We start from the raw sequence: 26132 nt of genomic DNA, 5'->3' as shown, positions 1-26132 counted from the left end.
TTATAATTTTTGAAAACAATTCAAATAAGTTAAACAAAGTCAAGCACAGAGGGTTACTATTAATCATGCTAGGAATTAGGGTGTCACCGACTATGAAAAAGCCAAGCAAATATAAGCCGAATGTCACAATGAACTCACATCTACCCCACTATGCCCTTAATTAAAAAATAAAAAGACAAAACCCAAATAAATATCTATAAAATGCCATTAAACAGCTATAAATATTTGAGTATATGCCATTTGTCAGTCAAGTGTTAGTGTTTTTCTCTATAATAATAAAACAAATAAATTTACATACTAAACTTCATTGGAAAGAACAGATTTAAAACAAAACAAAAAGCCCTCTGGGATCCTTCTGTGAAAAATTTCCCCAGGAGAAGACACAAAGTCTTCTAGCGTTTTCACCCTTAAACATATAGCTCAACAATTCACCTTCCTTCTCAGAAGTCTGCTGTATGGATGAAGAGAGGTTAACAAATAATTGACTCAAATACATTCCTGCACATACTGACGTTAGGTCTCATTAACCCAGTGTTGTAAATAGTTTTTTTTAAAAAAAAAGACAAAATCCAAATAGCTGAGCATCTAGTATACATCAATTCAAATAGTGTTTGCCTTTGCTTTCTAATGAATCCTGTTTAGCAATGAAGACATCATTTACTCATAGTTAACAGAAGTAACTGATACTGATATTCCAAAAAAAAGATCACTAAAGTCATCTTATAAGTCACTAAATTCACCTCATAAGACAATGGCATTGAAAAAATTAATTTCTTCACAGGGATATTTGAATTTATTTTTTTGAAAATGTAGCAGTTTATGCCTACTTTTTACTGTATATATTTAAGGCATACAAGACTATTTGATATACATCTACACTATGAAATAATCATTACAATCAAGTTAATTAACATATCCACTACCTCACACAGTTATCATTTGTGTGTGTCGAGAACACTTGGGATTGTACCCTCCTAGCAAATTTCAAGTATACAATACAGTATAGTATTGTTACCTGTAGTCACCATGCTATACATTAGATCTCCAGAACTTATTCATCTTGTATAACTGAAATGTTGTACCCTTTGACCAACATCTCCCAATTCCCCCTCCCTCTAGCCCCTGGTAACCACCATTCTACTCTGCTTGTATGAGTCTGACTATTCCAGATCCCCACTTCTAAGAATTTATCCAAAGGAATTGAAATCAAGATCTTGGAGTGATTCCTGCACTCCTATGTTCACTGCTGTCAGTGGCCAGTAGGCACAGAGAATACAAACTGGAGGACCAGCCAGCAAGTCTGGTTAGTGATGAGAGCTGCTCAAGATGACTCTCAAGTTGTTGCTTATTTGACTTGGTTGCTGGTATTGCTAATGGAGCTAGAGAAGCAGTTGAGATGTTTTGTTTTGACCAGTCTGGGTAGAAGGGAGTAGAGAAGAATCAAGGGGAAAATAAAAATCAATTTTTGAAACATGTTAAATTTGGGGAGCTGCAGAACATCCAAGTGAAAATATCCAGAGCTCAGAAGAAAGGTATGGGTTTAAGTTAGAGATTTGGAAGTCGGCAAAGCTCTGGGAGGGGCAGTGTAAAGAGTTATAAGCAGGTGAGTGCAGTGAGTATATTTGTATAAACAATTACACTCACACCTGTGGCAGGTGAAATTAGATCCCTTTTTACCAAAGCTTTCCAATTTTGCTAAGATTTTTTTTCCTATCTAACAAAATGTATTAAGTTACCCTAGAACATCGAAGCTTGAAAGGATATTCGAGATAGTTTATTTCAACCACTTTACAAATAATGAAACTGAGCAACTAAGGACAGGTGGCTGCCTTACTGGGTCACTACAAATTAGTGCCAGAATGTCTTAGAACCAAGCTTTCTGTACTCCCAACTCCAGGTTCTTTCAAGTCAATAAAAGAAGAGAACATATGGACATCAGCTTTATAAGTAACTTCAGTAGAATAAGATACTTCCTAAGATTTAGGTCAGCACATTACAAGGACAGCTTAGAAATGCTGCAAAGCAATACAATTTTCAATAGACAGTTCTCACATTAGGCACACACAATAACATCTAGATTAACTAGGGGCCACGGAGCCAGATTTGCTTTACTTTCTACTCATAAATAAGAAAGCACTCTCGATCTAAGGCGTGATACTGACCTAGTTTATACTTGCCCTCATCTGTTACCTTCTATAGGTAAAATTCTCACAGTACTGTAGTAATTCTGAGTAATTAAAAAGTGCCAACTGTGTGCATTATACTGTAGGTAGACAGAAAACTATTTTAATACCACAAAGAAATCAGTTTAAGCAGAAAATGATTACCCATCTTTGACAATCCAACCCTTATTGTTTACCTAGTCCTTTAACTCAATTCTTTTAATAGCTATTAAGACCTACTATGCACGAAACTATAGCTCCTAAAATTATAAGAATTAAGAAAAATTCAACAATCCCTATGTCAAGAAAATTTTTTAAACAGTAAATTATTGAGGAAAAAAATCAGAGGCATGAATGAGGCACATATGGCAAACAAAAAATTGAAATGATTATTATGATCATAAAGTAATTTTAGGAAACTGAATATGTAAGCGTTAAACTTTAAGTAACAAATCAAATTAAGATCATGTACCCTGCTAAACCACCCATTTTCTTAAATATAATCCTAACTTTTGATAGTAGAAAATATTACTGCCCAAAACACTGTATGTAAGGAGATGGCTTTAAACTATGAGGCTACTTAATCAGTAGCTGATATATCTTACCTTCTACAACAGACTGCCCATTTCTGAAATTTGTATTCATCACTACCTTTATTATGTGCACCATAAAGAATTTCAATGGTAAAGTAAAAGACACTGTGCAACAGGGAATAATATTCGAGGTTGCTTTTCAAAGCTGTGTACTTGCATATCAAATTTTCTCAAAGTGAGACTCACCTGTGTAATATATAATGTTAATTACCTGGAATGGGGTTGGAAAACATTTTCTGTAAAGGGCCAAATAGCAAGTATTTTAGGTTTAGTGAGCCATACGGTCCCTGATGCAGCTACTCAACTCTGCCTTTGTAGTGTAAAACTACCAGACAGTAATTAAATGAATGAGCATGGCTATGTTCCAATTAAAAACAGGCAACAGGCCAGATATGGCCCATAGGCTATGGTTTGCCAATCATTTATCTGGAAGTCCAAATTTTCTCTCAATTTCTCCTTTCCAGGAAGGCGTAACTATTGATCTAGCAAAAGAATTTACTAACCGTGAAGACTGATATTAGAAGGATACACTTTATAATGAAAAACTATAGAAAGTTTCCTCTTCAGATTTTTAGAAGATCTGACTAATAAGTGAGGAAAAAAAGATGCCCTCTCCAGAGATGTTACAAGCCTAGTATATGACAAAGTTGAAATGGATTATAATTTCTTCATTTAGCACAGTAAAGACTCCAGATGAGTCTTTGAGGATAGTGGGGGAGGGGGAGGGACAAATTAGGAGTTTGGGATTAACATATACACACAGCTATATATAAAACAGAAAACCATGAGGACCTACTGTATACCACAGGGAACCCTATTCAATATCTTATACTAACCTATAATGGAAAAGAATCTGAAAAAGAATACATATATGTATAACTGAATCACTTTGCTGTACACTTGAAGTTAACACAACATTGTAAATTAACTATACTTCAGTAAAAAAAAAAAAGGTAAAAAAAAAAAAGAGTCAAAGAAGTCTGACAAACACAGATATTTCTAAGATTATTCTATATTAGGGCAGGAAACCAGTGAGGAATTTAACCTTTCATTAAATGTATTAACACCATTACCCTCACTACATGTGCCCAGCAACTCACAGGTTTCATATATAGTTGTGCATCAGAAAAGAGCACAGAGCACATCACCTGAAGCAGGTGTGGGTGGCTATGTCTTCAGAGTTTGTGCTTGATTTGATATTTAATATAAAGCCTGGAATACAATTATACAGAGAAATACAACAAATATGATACACCTAAGGTCATGTGATACCACTCCAAGAGAAAGAAGTCAATTACTTAAAATTTTCTGAAGTAAAAATAAACAGAATATATACCACCTAGGAGATAAACTTGTCAAAAAAAGTTTAACATAAAGCTAATCAAGAGGAAACAACCAAATCCAGAATGCAGGACACTTTATAAGACAATTTGCCTAGATTTTTTAAAAAAGTCAATGTTACCAAAATTAAAGGTAGAGAAAATGGATCCAGGTTAAAGGAAACTGAAGAGTCATAAACACATGTTATTGAATGTCTTTCCTTCGATCCTGGATCAAAAAAGCTATAAAGGACATTTTGCGGGCAACTGGAGAAATCTGAATATGGACTGTATATTAGATAAAATGGTATCAAAGACAGATTTCTTGGATGTGATTATACAGTATGATTATATAGGAGAGCACATACTGAAGTATTTAGAGATATCTGGCATTTATGATATCTGCTACTTACATTCAAATGGCTCAAAAAAAGTATATATTAATATTATATAGATAAAGTAGACATCATAAAATATTAGGAAATGGTAAATCCAGGTGAAGATTACTCATATATTAATCTTTCAACTTGTCTGTCAGTTTGAAATTTTTCAAATTTAAAGTTTTGAGGGGAGGGATTAAGTCTCAGTTTGGCTCCTTCTTGTGGGATATAAACAGATGTTTACTTTCCATTCTAGCCCCATCAACTCCTTACTTTCCATTACTCCTTTAGTATCAAACTACGTCAGTTGAGGTCTGCTTTCCCCAGTCGACAAATTCTGTCAGGTCAGCTTGGGAATCATTTCCTTTCGGTAATTTTTCCTGACTTCTCAGGGTGGGTTAAGGACCCTGTTATAATATTCTCTGTTTCATCACCATGTAGAAATCCCCAACTCCTTGTTTACTTCCCTTACTAGATGACAAGATCTGGAGGTTCTAGCAGCCTTGGCATATAGTAGGCCTTCCACTGTTTATGAAATACAGCTAAATGAACACTAATAGTAGGAGATGAAGGGATGAGTGGTAATATGTCCTCGAAAGCCAGGAATAATGTGAAATCCATAGGAGGGAGGCATGCAACTGACATCAGCCATCCCAGGAGTAAGGCCAGGCAATTTGCATACACCATTTCATTCAGGTAGGTAGTACCACAGTAATTTCTAAAAGGAAGATTCCTATCTGTCCACGTATGTAAATTTAACATCCTGTCTAAATGTTACAGGGTCAGTTTGTCTTTACAGCACTTGTCTGCTCTTTGCTCTACATCATGTTGGCTCTGCTTATTAGCCATGGACAAGTCATTTAAACTCCAAGTCAGTTTTCACACCTATAAAATGGGGATAGTTCCTGTTCTGCCTGTTTTGCAACACTGTCAAAAATAACAAATGAAAATTACTTAAGCAAAGAGTGAACAGATAGGCTCTGTGTAAACAGCATTGTTTTCTCCCCTCAATTCATCCTCTCCCCAGCTTCCCAAGGTTCCTCTAATCCTTAATTGGCTAAAGACCAAATGGAAAAGATAGGTTTCTGGCCAAATCAGGTATCTTAGCTGACTTCAAGGGTAGGCATGAGGAATGGGTGGGTTTGTATCTTTAATGCCTCTAATATACTAAGAATCCACCATGTACTCAAGACACTAATTCAGAGTAAGAACGATATAGGTTATAAGACTTCTGGAGAGTTTACTAAAAACCTTTTACTAAAAGTCATTTACTAAAAACCTGAAAGAATATCTGTCATTCTAGTCAATTAATGAAAATTATGACTTATAATAATTAATCAGTATAAATCACATGATCATCTTTCAACAGATGCAGAAAAGCACTTGATAAAATTCAACATCCATTTATGATAAAAGCTCTTAACAAAACAGGTACAGAGGGAACATACCTCAACATAATGAAGGGACAAACCCAGAGCTAACATCATACTTAACAGCAAAAAGCTGAAAGCTTTTCCTCTAAGGTCAGGAACAAGACAAGGATGTTCACTCTTGTCACTTTTACTCAACATAGTACTGGAAGTCTTAACTAGAGCAATTAGGCAAGAAAAAGAAACAAAAGGCATCCGAATTGGAAAGGAAGACATAAACCTGTCACTGTCTGCAGATATTATACATAGAAAACCCTAAACACTCCATCAAAAAACTGTCAGAACTAATAAACGAATTCAGTAAAGTTGCAAGATACAAAATCAATATGCAAAAATCTGTTATATTTCTTTACACTAATAACCTATTTGAAAGGGAAATTAAGAAAACGATCCCAGACTTCCCTGGTGGCACAGTGGTTAAGAATCCGCCTGCCAGTGCAGGGGACACAGGTTCAAGCCCTGGGCAGGGAAGATCCCACATGCTGAGGAACAACGAAGCCCGTGTGCCACAACTACTGAGCATGCGCTCTAGAGCCCACGAGCCACAACTACTGAGCCCACGTGCCACAACAACTGAAGCCCGCACGCCTAGAGGTCAAGCTCCGCAACGAGAAGCCACCGCAATGAGAAGCCAGTGCACCGCAAGGAAAAGTAGCCCCCGCTCACTGCAACTAGAGAAAAGCCCATGCGCAGCAACGAAGACCCAGTGCAGCCAAAAATAAATAAATTAAAAAAAAAAGAAAACAATCTCATTTACAACTGTATCAAAAAAATAATAAAATATCTAAGAATAAATTTAACCAAGGAGGTGAAAGACCTGTATATCGAAAACTACAAGACATTAATGAAAGAAACTAAAGATGACACAAATAAATGAAAAGATACTCCATGTTCACAGATTGGAAGAATTCATATTGTTAAAATGCCCACATTACCCAAAGCAACACAGATTCAATGAAATCCCTATCAAAATTCCAATGGCATTTTTCACAGAAATAGAACAAACAATCCTAAAATTTGTATGGAACCACAAAAGACCCAAATAGTCAAGGCAATCTTGAGAAACAGGAGCAAAGCTGGAGGCTCCCTGATTTCAACTATATTACAAAGATATAGTAATTAAAACTGTATGGTACTGGTATGAGTTTGCATAAAAATGGACATATAGATCAACGGAACAGAACAGAGACCTTAGAAATAAACTCATGCACATATGGTCAATTAATTGACAATAAAGGAGTCAAGAATATACAATGGGGAAAGACAGTCTCTTCAATAGGTGGTGTTAGGAAAATTGGACAGCCACGTGCAAAAGAATGAAACCGTACCACTATTATCTCACACCACACAAAAATGAACTCAGAATTGATTATAAAGACTTTAACGTTAGACCTGAAACCATAAAACTCCTAGAAAAAAAACATAGATGGTAAGTAAGCTCCTTGACATAGGATGATGATTTTTTGAATCTGACACCAAAAGCAAGAAAAGCAAAATTAAACAAGTGAGATTACATCAAACTAAAAAGCTTCTACACATTAGAGAAAACTATGAACAAAATGAAAAGGCAACCTACAGAATGGGAGAAAATATTAGCAAATCATATATCTGATATAGGGCCAATATCCAAAATATACAAAAAACCTGTACAACTCGATAGCAAGAAAACCAAACAATCCAATTAAAATACGGTCAAAAGATCCAAACAGACATTTTTCTAAAAACTATCTACAAATGGCCAATAGGTATATGAGAAGATGCTCAATATCACTAATCATCAGGGAAATACAAATCAAAACCCACAATGAGGTATTACCTCACATCTGATAGAATGAAACAGAAACAACCTAAGTGTCCACTGATGAATGGATACATATGGTATACACACACACACACACACACACAAACACACACAGAGGAACATTATTTAACCATAAAAAAGGAAATTTTGATATTTGTGAAAACACAGATGAACCCTGAAGGCATTATTATCCTGAGTGAAGTAAGTCAGAGAAAGACAAATACCGTATGATCTCTCTTATATGTGGAATCTAAAAAAAAGTGAAACCCAAACCAAGCTCATAGATACAAAAAACAAATTGGTTGCTGTAAGAGGTGGGAGGTGGCCAGTGGTGTGAGAAATGAGTAAACTTAAAAAAAAAACAAAACTGAAAAAAAATTAAAAGAAATGCACTTTCCCTACTTCTTTGGAAAACTTAATAGAACATTTTCTTATCTAGGAAGCAATTCTAAATTAAATTGATTATATAAATGAAAAAACCCACATACATACCAAAGAACTCTGAAGCTTATACAGGGATGCACTCTCAAAACAAAACAAAACAAAATAAATCAAAAATTCACAGCAAGGCCACAAAGTCCAAGCTAAGAAGGCAAACACCTGGCTATATGCTCAGAACTTTTCTTCAGGGTACTAACTTACTTTACAAACTGAAAAAGATACAAGTCAGAATGCTTAAGTCCATTTTTAGCTTTAAGAATGCAATTTCTTGGTTCTGTTAGATCAGTTTCAAATCACATGCTTTTGGGAATCATGCAGTATGGAACATGTTGAAAGGCATATACTCAAAAATTTATAGTCGTTTCACAAATTCTAAGCTACAATTTTATTCCCCATATTAACTATCAGAGTTAGCATAGAGACAAGCTCACAGATTTTATGTCTGATCTTTGGTTGCAATTGTTCCACCTGTTATCTAACCCTCTAAGAAATAAAACAATCACAACGACAACACTTTGAGGTCTCAATCCACTTTACGAAAAGAAAGCTTTATGAAAAGCCTGAACAATGAATTTAAACATTAAGGAGAAAATGAGAAACGTTAGGTGTGTGAAATAGGAAATGTTAATTTCATGCACTTAGGAACACACACTCACACCCCACAGTAGTAGAAGCAGTAGAAGAGGAAAACACTACATGTGTAGGGGTAGAAATATTTGTTACATCATGATGCTGGCTGGCGATGGAGGGTTGCCGCCTTAGAGCCCCCTGAATGGAACTTCCACTCTGGAAAGCATTCACTACATCCATCTGCAAGGAATCAGAGATTGTGACAGCTTGCTCAGCAAGAGAGAGAGAGAACAAGAGAAAGGACCATTCCATCTATCAACATATAAAAAGTAAAGAAAAAGGCACTTTTTACAGAGCAGATAAATAGGCAAGAGTAGCATTTGGAGATGAAGTGGGGGGAAAAAAGCTAGGAAAAAAGGAGCTTGGGGCATATAGACACATTCTTTCATGGTCAGTTAAAACTTTCACCCATTCCAGGCACCAGTACTATTTTTCAAAAGAATAAGTTTTGTGGGTTGGGGAGGCTGGAAAGGAAGCAAAGGAACACATTCAAACCTCCTCCCCAGGCCCGAAAGCCCTGGGGTCCCGTTCCCATCGTCTCTCCTACCTCTCCACCAGACCCATACCTGCGTTTGGATTCTGTTCAGACCTCTAAACCACAAGATCTGGCCACGCCGTAACTCCCGCTCAGCGTGATCAATCTCTTCCACGTCCTCTGCTAACTCCTCCTCAGGTATTTCTTCCTTTTGTGTTCCATGACCAGCTTCTTTTAGGAATTTTAAACGGCTAGTTGGAATTGTTGAAATAAGCTACAACACAGGGGAAAGAACTCAGAAACAAATCATATCAAACTACAATTAAACCGATCAACTTTAATACAAAAAAGGTATGGAAAGTTACAAGGATAGCCAACTATCTTTACCAATGAAGCAATGAGATCCTGTCCATCAGAGGCTTTCTTTCTCAGAACAAAAAATATCCTTCTCTTAGCTACACAAAAGATTTAAGTTTGAAGGCTAAAAAGTTTTCCTGAATGGAAATAACCTGATTACATTTTCATATTTTATTTAGGACATTCAAGACAGTAAATTATACAACCATGCTTTGATATATACATATTTCCTTAAACTCACATTAATGATATTTATTTCAAAAAAAATGAAAATAGGTGATCTTATATGATGCAAAAGAAGTTTACATTTCATTAGTGCTTTAAGAATTCAATGAGAAAAAACATACCAAAATTCAGAAAATCTTCAAGGCTGAGCTGAAAATAGCTTTTGTTTATTGAATGTATTTATTTTCATAAAGTACAACTATTTAAAATTGGATTAATACTGATTGAGAATGACACGAAACAAGAACAGATGCCCGAGAAGACAATAAAAAATACCAAAATACCAATATGTATTAACTTATAGGTGTTCACAGCCATTCCTTAAGGAAGCTGGGAGAAACAGGCATGCAGTCAGAATCAGAACTGCTCAGAGAACTTCTAGTCCAACCAACTCATTTTAGAGATGAAACAGGTTCAGAGACACTGGAAGTGACTTGTTCATGGAGTGACTAAGACCCTAGCTTTCCTGACCAACAAAATCAGTGCTTTCTACCATCGCACACTTAAAATCAATAGACGACGTCAACCAAGGACAGTAACTGACGCCTGTTAGGCGTGTACACTGTACTGAATTTCCTCTTCCTGAAATTTGCCAGATTTGGGGGGAGGCTGTAGGGTTCGGTTTTGCCTGTGAGGGAACATTATGAAGTAACTAGAATGGTAATAATAATAATAAAAAAACTGTGGGCCCAGTACGGATCCTGCTTAAAAGAAGATCTCAATGAAAGAGGCTTTATAATGAGTAAGAAGAGAAAGCTCAGAACCTAGAAACACAATTAAGAAAAAGGAGAGATAAAAGGCACATAAAGACTGAGTTAAGGTTAAGTACAATCTGAATATTCAGTCTGACTGACTTGCAAAATGACAGTAAATTAGCTCACACCAGTTACACACCATAACATAGGCTGGTTTTCATTTATGAAAATGTTGGTACAGATTTTCTATCAGTTTTATAGTGATGGTAATGGATTTAAAATGAACAGCACACACACCGTTACCACTTATCTTTAAAAAAATAATGACATATATCTGCAAGTCAGCTATCCATAGTGAAGATTAAGGATATCTAATTTTTCAGGCATTGTATTTTATACATACACTGTTGAAGCCATTTGTTCCAAATAATCTAAAATGTCATTTTGTGGCCTATTTTTCCAGACACCAGTATTTTTATTGAAACATTCTTCACATCAACTGAAACTCAAGATTTTTCCAATGCTACATTTTTATTAAATTACATAACAAAATGATAAAAAATCTAAAGTATATAATATTTTTATTAAAGTATTAAATCTGAAAATGCAAAAGTAGGTCATAGAGCAAAAGATACAGATATTAGCATTCTAACCAGTTATAAATGCATCAACTTAGTTGTAAAACTTGTTCTAAAAAACAGAATGAAAACTACTTAGAATCAAGTTATAGAACTGATTAAAGAATATACACACCAGAAATTTTTTTTTAAAAATCACTGTAGGTTTGAACAAAAAATGATGAGATTTTTTTTACCTGGCCCCAGAGTAACGTTCCCATTCCTAGGAATATTGACCATAGCCACTGTTCTATTGAAAGTTCTGAACAACTGAAAGGTTTTCCACCAAACTGCACAATTATTATCTAGAGGAATAATCAAGAATAAATTTATTTAGTGAAGTTGTTGACTTATACTCTGGCCCATGCTCCTTATCTCATTGTGGACTTGTAATGAACAGACCAGTAGCTGGTCCACAGACCACACTTTGAGTAGCACGAAGGCATTGAAGAATGATACCCTACATCAACTGTTTTGGGTATATCAACCTATGCGAGGAACTAAGTTTTATCAGACTTGCTTGATAGACAGACAGGCAGTTACATTTTTGCAATCCCCATATATTAAAAACAGATAAAATAAACCTAACTTTAATAGTAAGTAAAAACTAAAATTTTAGCGTGTCATGAACAATGAATTTTTTATAAAATACTTCCAGAAACTACACAACAAGTAAGCAACACTTCCCCTAAAGTTTATAGAAGCTGAAAGCTAAAACAGAAACAGTCTGCACAGAAATAATTAAGTCTAGGGTTTTGGTTTTGGTATCCACAGTACACAAGGTAGAGACTGAATAAACTTCAAAATTCTTAGATCTTCATTTTGAAACTAGCATCATCCTTAAAAGCTCACCTTTTAAGTTTAAATCTTACTGTGTTTACTGACCTCCTGGTGTGATCAAGCACCGTTCACTTACCTGCTTTGATTCCAGATTCTGCTATTAACAACCATTTACACAGAGGAGTACCATAGAATCCAAGATGACATAAAAACGTAGGTACAGTATATAATTATGTAAAATTTACCATATGTAAAGTGATGCTTAGTTTTGTCCTTAGAATGACCTTTATAAAAATGGGAAAATTCGGTCCTTTCTATTTCATCTCAACCCCACTTCTCACACCCATTCTCCCACTCCTCTTCTACCTTGTTTTGACAATATTACAAAATGGAAAACTGGCACATACCAAGTCTGGATGAGACCATTCAGAATCACATGGATTTTAAAATATGCATCTCAAAACCTTTTATTTTTTAATAATGAACTCAACTGTACAAATACAACTACTATTAGTTGCTAGAAGCAATTAAGGGATCACTCTAGCTGGACTAAAAAGTGGTTGACTATAAGACTTGCCTTGAATAATATAAAAATTACAACAGTTTTCATAATAACAATGTAGAATAATCAGAATCACAGTGAGTGTGAAGTATCACAGCCACAGAACAAGTAGTGCAATTAAAGTAGTATTAGTTTAATGTACTCATTCACATGTAGAATTTCAGGATGGGGCAAATTTTCACTCGAGTTCTTTTGATGTCATCAAGGCAATACACAGAAGGCCCACACATTGCAGTCAAGTAATTTCTGGAACAAGCCACCTGTTCACCTAAGATCTCCACATAATAATCATATTTGAAACTATCGTTTACAATTACCCACCTGTACCACAAATGTGCCTAAAACAATTGTGCAGAAGATGGCATTATTAAAGATTCCTTCAAACACATTTCTTTCACCATGAATTTTCCGAGCATTTATTTCGTTGAAAAGTTGCATCAGTACAAAGGTATTAAAAACAATAGTATAATGTTCCGATGGAGGAGCATGCAAAGGAGCATTTCTTCCACTATCAATATCGAAAAACTTTTCTCCTGAAAGAATGAGAAATTACCATTTTGTAATTATCATACAAAATAATTTAACATTTCAAGGAAGTATGCAATAAAACCTAGTCAGACCTTTCTTGGCTCTCACAAACGGCAGCACAGAAAGAGCTGGAAGGGACCTGGGATTCTATAGTACAACCCTCTTTTATTTTATACAGGGGGAAACGGAAGCCCCCAAAACTATGGTGACATGTTCAGGATCACATATCTAAGTTAGTGGTAAAGCCAAGGACAAGAAATTAGGACTCTTTTTACTCCCCCTACTGCCCCAATCTATCACACTGCCTCTCAAAATGTACTAAGGATCCACTGATCAACAGAAGAAATTAAAGATAAATGGGGAGTCAGAAAGAAAATAACTTCTGTTCTTGAAAAATTTGTAACATTAAAACCATCTGGGATATTAACTTGGAACAGAAACAACTGAAACTTTATCAGGCATTAAATTCTTACCAGCAAACAAGAGTGTAAAGACTACTACAAGCTGATAGAATGCATGACCCAAAATATTCTTCATCATTGTGCGTGAGATGAGAGGCTTATTTCTACCATAAGGTTTCCGAAGCAGGAGAGACTCAGTGGGGGGTTCAGTTGCCAGAGCCAGGGAAGCGAGAGTATCCATTATGAGATTTACCCACAGCATCTGCACAGCCTTAAGCGGTGAATCCTAGAAAGGACAGGTTTCTTAATAGACATTTACAACTATTCAAGGACTCCGCAATTCTCAGGAAGCCGTTTCTATTTAAAAACTTAACAGAACAGGGTAACATTTTTATATTAATTAACCTGAAGTACTAAGCTTCAACTTATTTAAATATTTAAGTACTTTAAAAAGGCAGGTTATGCATATCTTTGCTCTAAAATAAACAAGTTTTAATGGATAAATTGTCAACCTACTTGAGTAATACAGGCGCCCGTGAAAGCAACAATCACTGCTACTACATTAACAGTAAGCTGGAACTGAAGGAATTTTGAGATGCTATCATAGACATTTCGGCCCCACATAACTGCTTTAACAATGCTTGTAAAGTTGTCGTCTGTGAGAATAATATCAGATGCTTCTTTAGCTACGTCAGTTCCAGCGATACCCTATTAAAGAAAATTTCTGTGAATTAGACTGAATGTTTAAAATATAACCTTTAAATATTTGAAAGGACAGTATATATTTTATAAACAAAAATTTACCATTATACTTAATAATTACTGACTTAAATTTACCGTAAAAGGGGGTAACATAGTTAGTCTAAGATATTGTACTATCTCTCAGAAAGACATTCTATCTCAGCAGAAATCGAACATAATGAACGAGGCACTGACAATAATGTTCAAATTGAGTTTAAAAAACCAAAAAGAGGAATGGACACAGGCACTACCCAAGTTCCTTCCAAAAGTCACACTAAAAGATATTTTTTTTTAATTAAAAAATAAAAACTCACAAAGTTAGTGGGAAAAGAGACATTGCAAAAACATCTTAAGAGGCTGGAAAGCAGATAACCAAGTAGGAAGAAACTCAGCAGATCCCAGAAAGCTGAATCCTAAATCAACAGTAGGAGAGCAGAGTAGCAGCCTTTCTGCACTACAGGACTCTCCTATGTGAGGCTCAGGACTCGGCAGCACCAGGCAGCACTGGAGGTAGGGGTGAAGGCGTGAATAAGAACAGGAGGATTCTTAAAGTCTACCGAAGACGCTGAAGCAGTACTTAGAGGGCCCAAACTAAGAATAACAATGTCCCTCAACAGTGGAATGGGATGGATTAATAAGTTGTGGATTGATAAAAACGAGTGAACTACAGCTATGTACAGTAACACAGATGAATCGCACATGAAAAATGATGAATAAAGGAAGATGGACTCAGAATAATACATGATATATGATTCTTATGTACAAAGTTCAAAAACAGACAAAAGGAATCTTCAGAATACTGGTTACCTCTGCAGAGAGAGACGGCAGTAATTAGAAGGGAGTGTGGTTGAGGCATCTGGGGGCATAGGTCATATTCTATTTCTTGCCTTGCATAGAACAGGTCTGTTTACTTGTGATAATCCATTCACTGTTTACTTATGACACAGACACTTTTCTGTACGTGTGTTATATTTTAATAACAAAATTAAAAGAAAAGGCAGCTAGAGCCTCAGAGTCCCTTCCCACATCCATGCAACCAGGAAGTTTGACACCCTCTAACCTGGCAGAAGACTGCCTGCTAATTTATTAGAGAGGGTATAACAGAGAACGTTTAGACTGAACGATACCAAGTGCTGCTGAGTACAGGAGGTGCTATATTGAAAAAAAGGGGTTAAGAGTAACTCGTTTAATGAATGTAGAGACCACTACCCTTCTTTTTTCTACTTGTTTCCCAGAATACTAGTATTCAGGATTGCCCTCTAGGCAGCACATCTGAAAATTCTTGCCTGAAAATCTGATCATCATAGGAGAAGAGACCTAAAAATACTGAAAATTCAAGGTACCCTAAGGAAGTGAAATGGCCAAGCCAGGTCACTTTACTGGGAAGCTTCTGGTCGATAAATCCCACTTAGAGGCCTAAGACTTTCCAGCTTTTCAGCTTTCTACTGGTAAAATATGCAGAGACAACCAAGAATCACTTTGACATCTGAAGAAAGCACTAACCTGAAAGACAGAGACTAAACCAAAAGGCATATGGAGACACAAACACTGCACAGAGATAAAAGCTGATTTTTATTAAAAAAATCAAATCCTTAGGCAAAAGGTCAGCAATGAAACAAGAACAAGAACTCAGAGATCCAAAAACAACTCTTAGAAATTAAATATATGATCACAGAAATGAAAAAACAACAGAAGTTGAGGAAATACTCAACTGCAAGATGACAAAGGTATGGTAGACAGGAAAAAAGAGACAAGATAATAAGGTAAGTCCAAGAGGTTCAAAAATCAGAGGGGACTATTCCACAAAGAAGAGACACTGGGGAAGACATAAGATGAGTATAAGAAAATGTCACAAAATTGAAGAAAATCAGTTTTCATAGTAAAAAGTTGCCCTAAGACAAACCATCACATTTCAGAGGACTGAGAACAAAGGAAAGACTTACATACCTCCAAAAAGTGTGTGTGGGGTGGGGGGAGAAGGAGGTTCAAAATTCAAAATGGTATGTAATAACAATGGAGGTACAAATTCAAAATTCTGAGTGAAAATTATTGTCAACCTAGATTTTTATACCAAGTCAGACTAAGTATCAAGGAGGATTCTTTGAGGAAAGAATAGAGATTTCAGTCATAAAAGTTATGAAAAAGTTTAACTCTCATGAAGCCTTTTTCTCAGGGATCTACTGGAGGAGATGGCTTTACTACATGAGAGAGTAAACCAAAAAAGACATTGACATCAAATTCAGTAAATTCCAAATCCAACATAAGAGAGAGGAAAAGGAAATTCTTAGGTATGGAGAAAGAAGAGACAGCTGTGTAGCAGGCTTAGCAAACAGTCCAGATTGAAGCACGTCAGAAGATCTGGGAGAGGTATCTCTAAGAAGGCAAAACTGGTAAAAGTGCCTGATGTCTCTGACATAATGAAAGGAGAATTTGGTGATGAATTAGTATTAAGTACATAAAAAACTAAGAAAATAAATACGTAAATAATTTAAAGATTAAAAAGTGAATTGAAAAAGAAAATGTATAGGGAATACAAAAAGTTGTGCAAGGAAGTAAAAGTAATTATAACAGACCACATGGCTCAGCTTGGAACAGCATTTCTAACCACAATAAGGATGGTATATTGACTGACCTCTAACTCTGATGGAAGAATAACAGGATGGGTAGTGTGTGTGAATGCATACAGGTGTCTGTGTGCCTGTGAAAGTGCTAAATCCTTATCTTCCTTAATGAAGAGTCATTAACAATGCTTTATATTAAAAAAATTTAAAAAACTATGAATTGGGAGATGGGGATTGACATATATACACTATTGATACAATGTATAAAATAGATAACTAATCAGAACCTACTGTATAGCACAGGGAACTCTACTCAGTGCTCTGTGGTGACCTGAATGGGAAGGAAATCCAAAAAAGAGTGGATATATGTATATGTATAGCTGATTCACTTTGCTGTACAGCAGAAACTAACACAACATTGTAAAGCAACTATACTCCAATAAAAAAATTAATTAAAAAATATAAAAAAATTAAAAAACCCTTGTAATCATGCCATTTCGATACATGGAGGCAAACAACTAAGGAAAACAAACAGTTGGTTTCCTTTAGTCAAAAACTAGCTGGAAGAAATGATATGTGGTAGGGGACACAGTTATTAAGTCTTGTAGAACTGTTTGACTTGTTAAATGCTATGCAATATTGTTTTGATAAACACAAAGTCCAAAACAAGCTTTTCTCAAAATACTCCATGAAGGAGCAATCTTAATTTAAAATTTTAGTCTCTAACTCCTAATCTGTATACTTTACTTTTTTTTTTTTCCTTTTGCTGGCTGCACTGCGCCGCCGCTTGTGGCATCTTAGTTCCCCGACCAGGGACTGAACCCGAGCCCTCGGCAGTGAAAGCGCGGAGTCCTAACCACTGGACCGCCAGGGAATACCAGGGAATTCCCTGTATATTTTTTTAATGTGCAACATATTTAATACATCTAAACCCAACAGGTTTCCTTGCCTCTAATCATCCTCCATCTTTTGCAAATGCAAATCTCACACTCCCTTGTTCAAAATCTTTCAAAATTTAAAAAGCTACTTTAAGATGTTCGCCTGCCGATGCAGGGGACACGGGTTCGTGCCCCGGTCCGGGAAGATCCCACATGCCGCAGAGCGTCTAGGCCCGTGAGCCATGGCTGCCGGGCCTGCACACCCGGAACCTGTGTTCCGTGGCGGGAGAGGCCATAACGGTGAGAGGCCCGCGTACCACAAAGTAAATAAATAAATAAATTAAAAAGATGTTAATTGTGTCCAAATAAAAACTAGTTTCATAGTGAAACAAGTTTGGGCAACTCCCCATCAAAAAACATTGAAACAGCTTTTTATAAGCTTCTTAGAGCTGTATGCTAGCATGCACTGTGAGTCTCCAAATTTGTTTTACTGCATCAGAAGCCTGCTTGGGAAGTGCTGATCTACAGGATACAAGAACAAATTCCTCACCTTCATATTCAAGGCCCTTCTGATCGTCACATTCCAGTACCCACCACCACCACACCCTCTTCTAGTGAAGTTAAACTACTTGTAATTCTCAGAGGGTCTCTTAGCAGTACTTTTCTCCCTCTCTCCATTCAAATGGCACCTCTTTCAGAAAACTTTCCCCCATCTCTACAGGCAGAGTCAAGGACTTCTTCCTTGAGGCACTCCCTGTGCAGTGTTTAGTTCTTCACTGGCTGCCACTGTGCTTCAATGATTTACTTCCTTGTGTGCTGAACCTTTAGGAGGCAGCAACTACTCACCTGTAATGTTTCTGGACCAGAATATTGAAAACAGCTTCTTAAGGTTTGAAGGAGAAACAAATTATTATTAACCCAAAGTCTAAAAACACTTTAAATTAAATGAAGATATTTTAATAACCTTAGCGAAGATTTTACTACCACAGATGCATATTTGGTTACAGAAATACATCATGGCATTCAGTCTATGATGACAGAATATCTGTACATGTGTGGTTAACTAAATTTGGTAAGAATAATGCAATATAATTTAAAAAATAATGTAATCATATTTTAAACACAGCATGGAAGCTTGCTATCTAAAGGAATTCTGAAAGGAGTGGCTAAACAGGGGAAAATGCCAGGCCTCTTTGCAATGTACTCACATTAGAGTCCCTTTAATTTATTGTACATTTTATCTTAATGTTGAATTTACTAAATGTAAGTGTGTATGTGTGTAGACATACATACACACACCTATATATATAAAGAGAGAGACAGAGAATACAGTGTTTTAAAATGCTATTTCTGCCTGAAAAGTAAGAGACAGGTTTAAAAAGAACTAATCAATAGCAATTTCTCGGGCTTCTCTAGTGGCGCAGTGGTTAAGAATCCGCCTGCCAATGCAGGGGACACGGGTTCGAGCCCTGGTCTGGGAAGATCCCACATGCTGCAGAGTAACTAAGCCCGTGCGCCACAACTACTGAGCCTGTGCTCTAGAGCCCGCGAGCCACTACTGAGCTTGTGAGCCACAACTATTGAAGCCCACGCGCCTAGAGGCCGTGCTCCGCAACAAGAGAAGCCACCGCAGTGAGAAGCACGCGCACCACATCAAAGAGTAACTCCCCGCTCGCTGCAACTAGAGAAACCCGTGCACAGCAACGAAGACCCAACACAGACAAAAATAAATAAAATAAAGTAAATAATAAATTAAAAAAAAAGAGACACTTCATCACACACACACACACACAAAAGCAATTTCTTGTGGGTATCTAATAAAAGCCCAAGACAAATAATTTCGTCTTTCAGTTTTAAAATATGAAATTGAAGAACTGAACAAATATACAAAGTAAATTCAAGCTTGAGCAAGAGTGCTTTCAAGTCCAAACCACTATGCACTTAGTTTTTCTCTGTGCATTTAAAATAAATTTAGATTATTTTTTACATGCTACCTTTAAAAAAAAAAAAAGTGGTAAAATGCACCTAAAACTTTCAAGGCTTAAAAATCAAACAGAGCAGCTGCTGTACTGTGTTTTTGTTTGAATTACTATATTTACCTGCATTTATTTAAAGGCCTTAGTATCTGCCTTAAACACCTAAGTTTTAGGAAGAAAGTTTTTGTTTTTTTAATATTAAAATGCATTGTATATAAATACCTTCCTGGTCAGCTGTCCAGATGAAAGTAGAAGTAAGAATCCTGCCAAATGCTCAAGAGCAGCAATGAGTGATCCCGTGTTTCTAAAATGAATGATCCTGTTTTGCTTACAGCCAAAGGAAAAGCCCTTAAATATTCCTTATCCCTTCAGCTTCTTCTCCCAGCTCTTCAGAAGTTCACACCAATGCACTGCTTACCATAATAAGTTTGGGATAGGGCAGGGTGGGAATCTTTGGGTTCACAGCTATTGGTTGAGGGTACTTTACCCATATCACTTCCTTCTTCCATCTCCCTCACTCCTGTTAAAAGGCATCTACCGTGGTGGTGGTTCTGCTAAACCCCTATTTTAGCAGCAAAATACCAGGGGGACAAATTATGCAAATAAACATTGGTACACATAAATATTCTCCTTTCTGAAACACTTGGGGACACACTGTGTTTGAGAATTCAAAGTCTCTCATGCTTTAGAAAGATAATGTGGCACATACCTTCTATCACAAATTCTCCCAGATAGGGTTACCATCCCATAAAAACACATTAATATCTCTACAATGACTATGAATGTTCATATTAAGTGGGACAAATAACATCCTCATATCATTCAGAATATTTTTTGCAACCAAATGATTCTGCTGTAAATTTAGGAAAAAAAATGTCAGTTTTCAGATTTTTGGATTTGAGAATTGTGATTATGAACCTGTATTTTCCAAAAATGAAATAAATCAAATTAAATAAAATACTTAAATTTTCTATGGCACTGAAAGTACAAAGATTCATTCCAACACTGAAAAATTAGAAGGACTGGATTCCAAGATATAACAATCTAATTTCAATTATTAAACATTTATGTAGCATATGTATTTTATGATACCTATCTTACAGTAAACACTTCATCAGTATTATGGCTACAGTATAAAGAAAATAATAATGAAATGCTAAAATTTCCTAGCACTTTTAATAATCAAATATAAATTGAGAACTTCGGTGGGGTACAGATCTTTTTTTTCAATCAAAAAAGATTACAAAAAAAAAGATTACATCTATTATACATGAAATGATTACTATTAAAAGTTACTCTTAAGACATTTTCAGTTGAGTGGAAGATTCTTAATCATATTCTTAATTTAAATACATATAACTGTTCTAAGCCTGTCTCCTATTTAAGAGGACTGCTGTAAGGTTTAGATGAGATGACAGACATTTATATATTTTACAGAGTACAAGGTAAATGTATGATATTATTATAACTGTTCAAAAGAAGTCACGTCATATTCCAGCATCAAATAAAGGTATTATATAAACTAATTAGACTTATAAACCAATTTAGGCTTACATATTATCCCTCAAGCTACTCTTGAGGGACAGTGTCTAAAATCAACACTAATTTAGTAACAAACAAACAAACCAAACAAACAAAACCCAGCCAGTAAATTACATCTGAATATTTGAATTATGTTAAGTTCCTACCATCGCAAATCCAACATCAGCTTTCTTTAATGCTGGGCCATCATTTGTACCATCACCAGTTACAGCTACAACCTGGCGTTGTTCTGAGACAGTGCTGTCAATTATACCTGAAATAAAAGTAAGTATTTATGCTGTAAAAACAATCTGTTTAATTAATAAAGTGATTCTGCAGAATATGCTAGCTAGCCAGTTTTACAGACTCTAACTTAAAAATAGGGGCTTCCTGGTGGCGCAGTGGTTGAGAGTCTGCCTGCCGATGCAGGCGACACGGGTTCGTGCCCTGGTCCGGGAAGATCCCACATGCCGCGGAGCGGCTGGGCCCGTGAGCCATGGCCGCTGAGCCTGCGCGTCCGGAGCCTGTGCTCCGCAACGGGAGAGGCCACAACAGCGAGAGGCCCGCGTACCGCAAAAAAAAAAAAAAAAAAAAAATAAAAAGTTAAAAATAAATAATTAAACACAGAGAAATGGAAACTGCTGAGATGTTGGGCAAGGAACAACTCCAGAAATTGTTGTATTAGGAGTTATATCCTGTTTTAATCACTGAAGATAAACACAATCCACCTAAGGTATCGAAAGGAAATGTATTTAGATTTTATTGGAGAAGATGATATCCACAATTCAATCTAATATTCAGCATCTATTACTATTTTAGGAAGCAGAACGCATTTCTCTATTAAGAAATTGCGGAGTAATTGTAAAATCTACTCACCTTTAACCAGTGTATGTTTGTCAGTAGGAGATGACCTTGCAAGCACTCGGAGCTTTGGCCAAATCTTGTCAATCCGCTCTTGCTCAATCTATAAATTTTTGTCAAAGTTAAAACGTGCCCAAGCCTAGTTTTCTAATTCCAAGTTAGCGACCTAGCATTTGTATCAGTGGTTCTTAAAGTGTGGTGGACAGACCAGCGGCATCAGCAACTCCTGAGAACTTGTTAGAAACAGAAATTGCCGAGCGAGACCCAAGGCCTATCTTATAAGACACTCTGAGGTGGGGCCTAGTAATCAGCATTTTAAAAAGCTCTCTAGTCACTCTAATGCAGAACCGCTGTTATATATATCATTACAAGCTCAAATTCTAACCATCTCCCCACTGCCTATGAAAATGGAAACTCCTCAGCGTTAAGTAGTGCAGGGTTTGGGGTCCCCTAAAATATGTTCCATAGCAACTTTTCCAAACTCATCTCCCATTACTCGCTTACACATATTGTACTTCTTGGGCCCAGACTGAAAAAATGAAGCGCTCACTCCCTTTAGGACAAATTTCTTTATCACTTGTCCCCTTTATTTCCTAAAATGCTACTGTTTTGCTTCGTGGGGTGAGGGCTGCACTGATCCAGGTGCGATGCCTAACATGTAGTGCATATTCAAGATGTATCTGTCCAATGAAATTCCTAATATACTAAAAACATATCAACTTAAACAATAAAAAACGCTTACCTCTCCTTTTTCATTTCGTATTCTTCTGTTGAAATCTTTACCTTCTAGGCATAGGAAATCTTCCCCAGGATGTAAAATACCACATTTGGTAGCAATAGCCCGAGCAGTATTAATATTGTCACCAGTGACCATCCTCACAGTAATTCCAGCCCTCTGACATTTCTTTATTGCATCTGGCACCTGGTTAATGTGGAAAAAAATTCACATGATGAAAGAAAATTAGTATTTCCAGGGTGGGGAAAAATCCCACCGAACAAATATACATTGCCTTATAGTCCCACAAATGACAACTTTAATTACACCTCAAGATATTATTTCTTGAAGTAGTCCCAAAAATCTCTTCTTTCCCCTTCCACTGCCACAGTCCTAGTTCAGGCTTCACTTTCAGTTATCATCTGACTTAAGTTGCTTACATTATTTATTTGCCAAAGGCTTTTTAAAGTGCCTTTTCCCCCTAGCAACCATTAGGCAATTCTTTCCTGGTTGGCTTTCCACCATTCTGGTTTTACTGCCCAGACCACACCAGAGTAAAATGTTGGTGTTCTTTGGGGTTAAGGGAGGCTCACTTGCTTTTCCCCATTCTTGATCTTTTAAGGGTTATCTTACCTATTCTGGAACCTCCAACTACTAGGTACATGCTAATAACTTTCAGACCTACATATTTTCCCCAGCTCATTGTGAGAGCTGGATTCCTAGCTCCATCAGAAAAGTAGACATCAGAATTTGGGTGTCTAAAAGGGAAACGATGTTTTCTAACTAAGAGAAACCTGAAGATTATCTGATATCTTCAATCTCCTTACCCTATACATCCTTAAGGGCCAGTGAGTCCTGCGATTCTACCTCAAACCTTCCCTGTACCTGGTCTCCGATGTTTGTTGCCTGAGCTACTGCAATAGCTTTTTTTAATTGGCATCCCTGTGTTTATGTTCATTTCCCCTTTAAAACATCTGATATACCCGACAATACAGTTCTTTTTTTAATACAGTTTCTCAAAAATATATGATTCCTCAACTGTTACACTATAAACCACAAAGTTCTCAGTATAACAGAGTGTCACACTTGAGCTCCAGAATAGCTCCCTAGTAGATAAAAAACAAGGATTTATTATATAGCACAGGGAACTATATTCAATATCTTGTAATAACCTATAATGGAAAAGAATAAAAAAAAGAAAAATATATGTATAACTGAATCACTTTGTTGTACACCTGAAACTAACAAAATATTGTAAATTGACTATACTTCAATTAAAAAAATACAACATGACCAAATATTGCACTATTGAGCACCCTTACGCTTAAAAAAAAATTCATTGTTTAGGTGAAATGCAAATTTAATTGGGTGTCCTGTATTTTATCTGGAAACCCTACTCTCGATCTAACTACCAGTTCACAGGAAATAGAAGGAATGCAATTGGCAAAATCTATTATAGAATGCAGAATACTCTCCAGGACACATGTCCTTCTACAAATAATTTCCAAAGAAACAATAGTTTACTTGCTAATTGAAAGAAAAAAACAATTTGTTCTTTGACAGAGAAATTGCAAGAATGGAAAAGGGAGGAAACCTATAGATCCTTTAGATTAAAAGAGACTTGAGAGTCATGGCAATAAATTTAATGTGTGGATTTTGGATCCCGATTTGAATAAACATTTGTGACACAATTTAGGAAATTTTAAAAATAATGAATATTTAGGAATTATTGTTGTAAGTTTTAAGTATCATGGTTGTGTTTCACAAAAGAATTTTAAAAAAAAGAGTAGTTTCCTAGATTTATCTAAAATTTTTTTCTACTATACACAGCTTGATAGACGAATAATTAATATATTATTTTTGTGCCTCTGCTTCTGTAATTCTCTTTGCCTAGAAAATCCTTTCCTGTTCTTCTCTAACCAGAAAATCCATGTCGGTCCTACTAGAACAGAGGTCGCAAATGCAAATACAGGGCCGTGCAGGTAACAGAAATGAGGAAAAAACACTGAAAGTGACAAATCCAAGACAATCCTAATAGAAGAGCACTCAGCTCTAGTCTGTTTTTTTTTTATCACAGTGGAAATGTTGACAGAATCTATCATTTCAAGAGAAAGCAGAAACCCAGATTTGTGTGTACTCTCTCAAACCTGATGTTTTAAACACACACACACACACACACACACAGTCCACAGATAACTTGATTGAAGGCTAACTTTGGCCTACACGCTGTTTGTGACTTCTATTGTAAACCGTGTAAATGTAACATCTCTGGGAGCTTTCATGGCCTACCTAGACAGAACTGTGCTTTCATATTATACATCCCTCTATTGTTTAAAAAAATCAATATTTGATTTTGAAAACGCTGGTCTGCTGTATAAATGTATTTCTCACTTCTCATTTGAGATAGAAAGTAACCCAGATTTGTCCATCTTAGCACTCACTGGGTGGTACCCTGAGATCATTTGGAATAGGAAACAATGACTAAGAGGCAGAAACTGGTCTTGGTTAAAGCTATGTGGCAAATAATATTTAAGAAAGTAAACTAAATTTATTAATAGTCCACTAACCACCAAATACTTCCACTTAAAATTTACAAACTACCTCCACTTTTACAGATAAACTGAAGAGAAGCCAAGCATCTTGTTTAACTATCTATGCATATACAATAAAGCTGGATTTATTCTAGATATCTAATTAATCAAGATTCTCTACATCAGAACTGTACAATCCAGAAGACCCACTTGGGTCCTATTAGATTGTCTCATTTTAGTATGAAAGCACGCATCTCATTTTGTGATACTGAAGAAATTAATTGCCACTTACATGTTTTAAAAAAGATAAAACTGTCCATCAACCTCAGTGCTAAGAACACAAAATGAGCAATACATTTTCCAAAGGACAAAAGTTGAAAACATCCTGATTTAGTATTATATTTAGATAAGATTTAAGCCATAAATCAATGTATAAAACTTCGAATGGTTTTCCTTTGACCAAACGTTGGCAAACATGATCCACCTGGACGTTTCATAAGCATTTGAAACTCCAGAATCCCAAACTTGATCTCTAAATAGGCAGCTTCATCTGACTCTCTTATTACATTGGTAATACCATCTACCAGCCACTCAGTTATGCAAGTTGGAGACTAATTCCCCACTCCTCCAGAAGAGATCTAATTGTAGAGATATCTCAGTCCTATGCTTACTGCTCTAGCTACACACTTTCCTCAAGAGATCTCCTTTAGCTTCATATGTGAATTCTCCAGCCTACTTCACTTTCAGGCTTCTAGGTTCAAGTGCCTGCTTGACATATAATTGGACGTTTCAGAGATCGCAACAATGTTAAAAGGAGTATATCCAAACCCAACATATTCATTCCTATTGGTTCTACCTCTATTTACTTTAAAATCATACCTTTCTTTCCATCTTCCCTGCCACAATTGTAGTTCTAAGCCATGGTCATCTCTTGCCTGGGATCACTGCAATA

General features: G+C 36.1%; 1 protein-coding gene across 3 annotated transcripts in view; it reads right to left on the bottom strand.

Moving 5' to 3' along the window:
• ATP2B1 (ATPase plasma membrane Ca2+ transporting 1) overlaps positions 1-26132 on the bottom strand; it is a 132280-nt gene that overhangs the window by 3635 nt on the left and 102513 nt on the right. For 2 of the 3 annotated variants that reach the window (XM_019952677.3, XM_019952675.3), the window contains exons 13-20: positions 22677-22856; positions 21950-22037; positions 21241-21347; positions 13913-14104; positions 13469-13682; positions 12789-13000; positions 11323-11430; positions 9323-9505 (exon numbers count right to left, since the gene is read on the bottom strand). In XM_019952677.3, coding sequence (XP_019808236.1) covers positions 9323-9505; positions 11323-11430; positions 12789-13000; positions 13469-13682; positions 13913-14104; positions 21241-21347; positions 21950-22037; positions 22677-22856 — 1284 coding nt within the window. The remainder of the gene's footprint in view (positions 1-9322; positions 9506-11322; positions 11431-12788; positions 13001-13468; positions 13683-13912; positions 14105-21240; positions 21348-21949; positions 22038-22676; positions 22857-26132) is intronic. The other variant, XM_033866266.2, reaches the window with a different exon arrangement.

The sequence above is a fragment of the Tursiops truncatus genome, chromosome 11 (genome assembly GCF_011762595.2).
Source record: "Tursiops truncatus isolate mTurTru1 chromosome 11, mTurTru1.mat.Y, whole genome shotgun sequence".
In the NCBI taxonomy this organism is placed as follows: domain Eukaryota; kingdom Metazoa; phylum Chordata; class Mammalia; order Artiodactyla; family Delphinidae; genus Tursiops; species Tursiops truncatus.
This window is presented reverse-complemented; position numbering and strand designations above follow the sequence as displayed.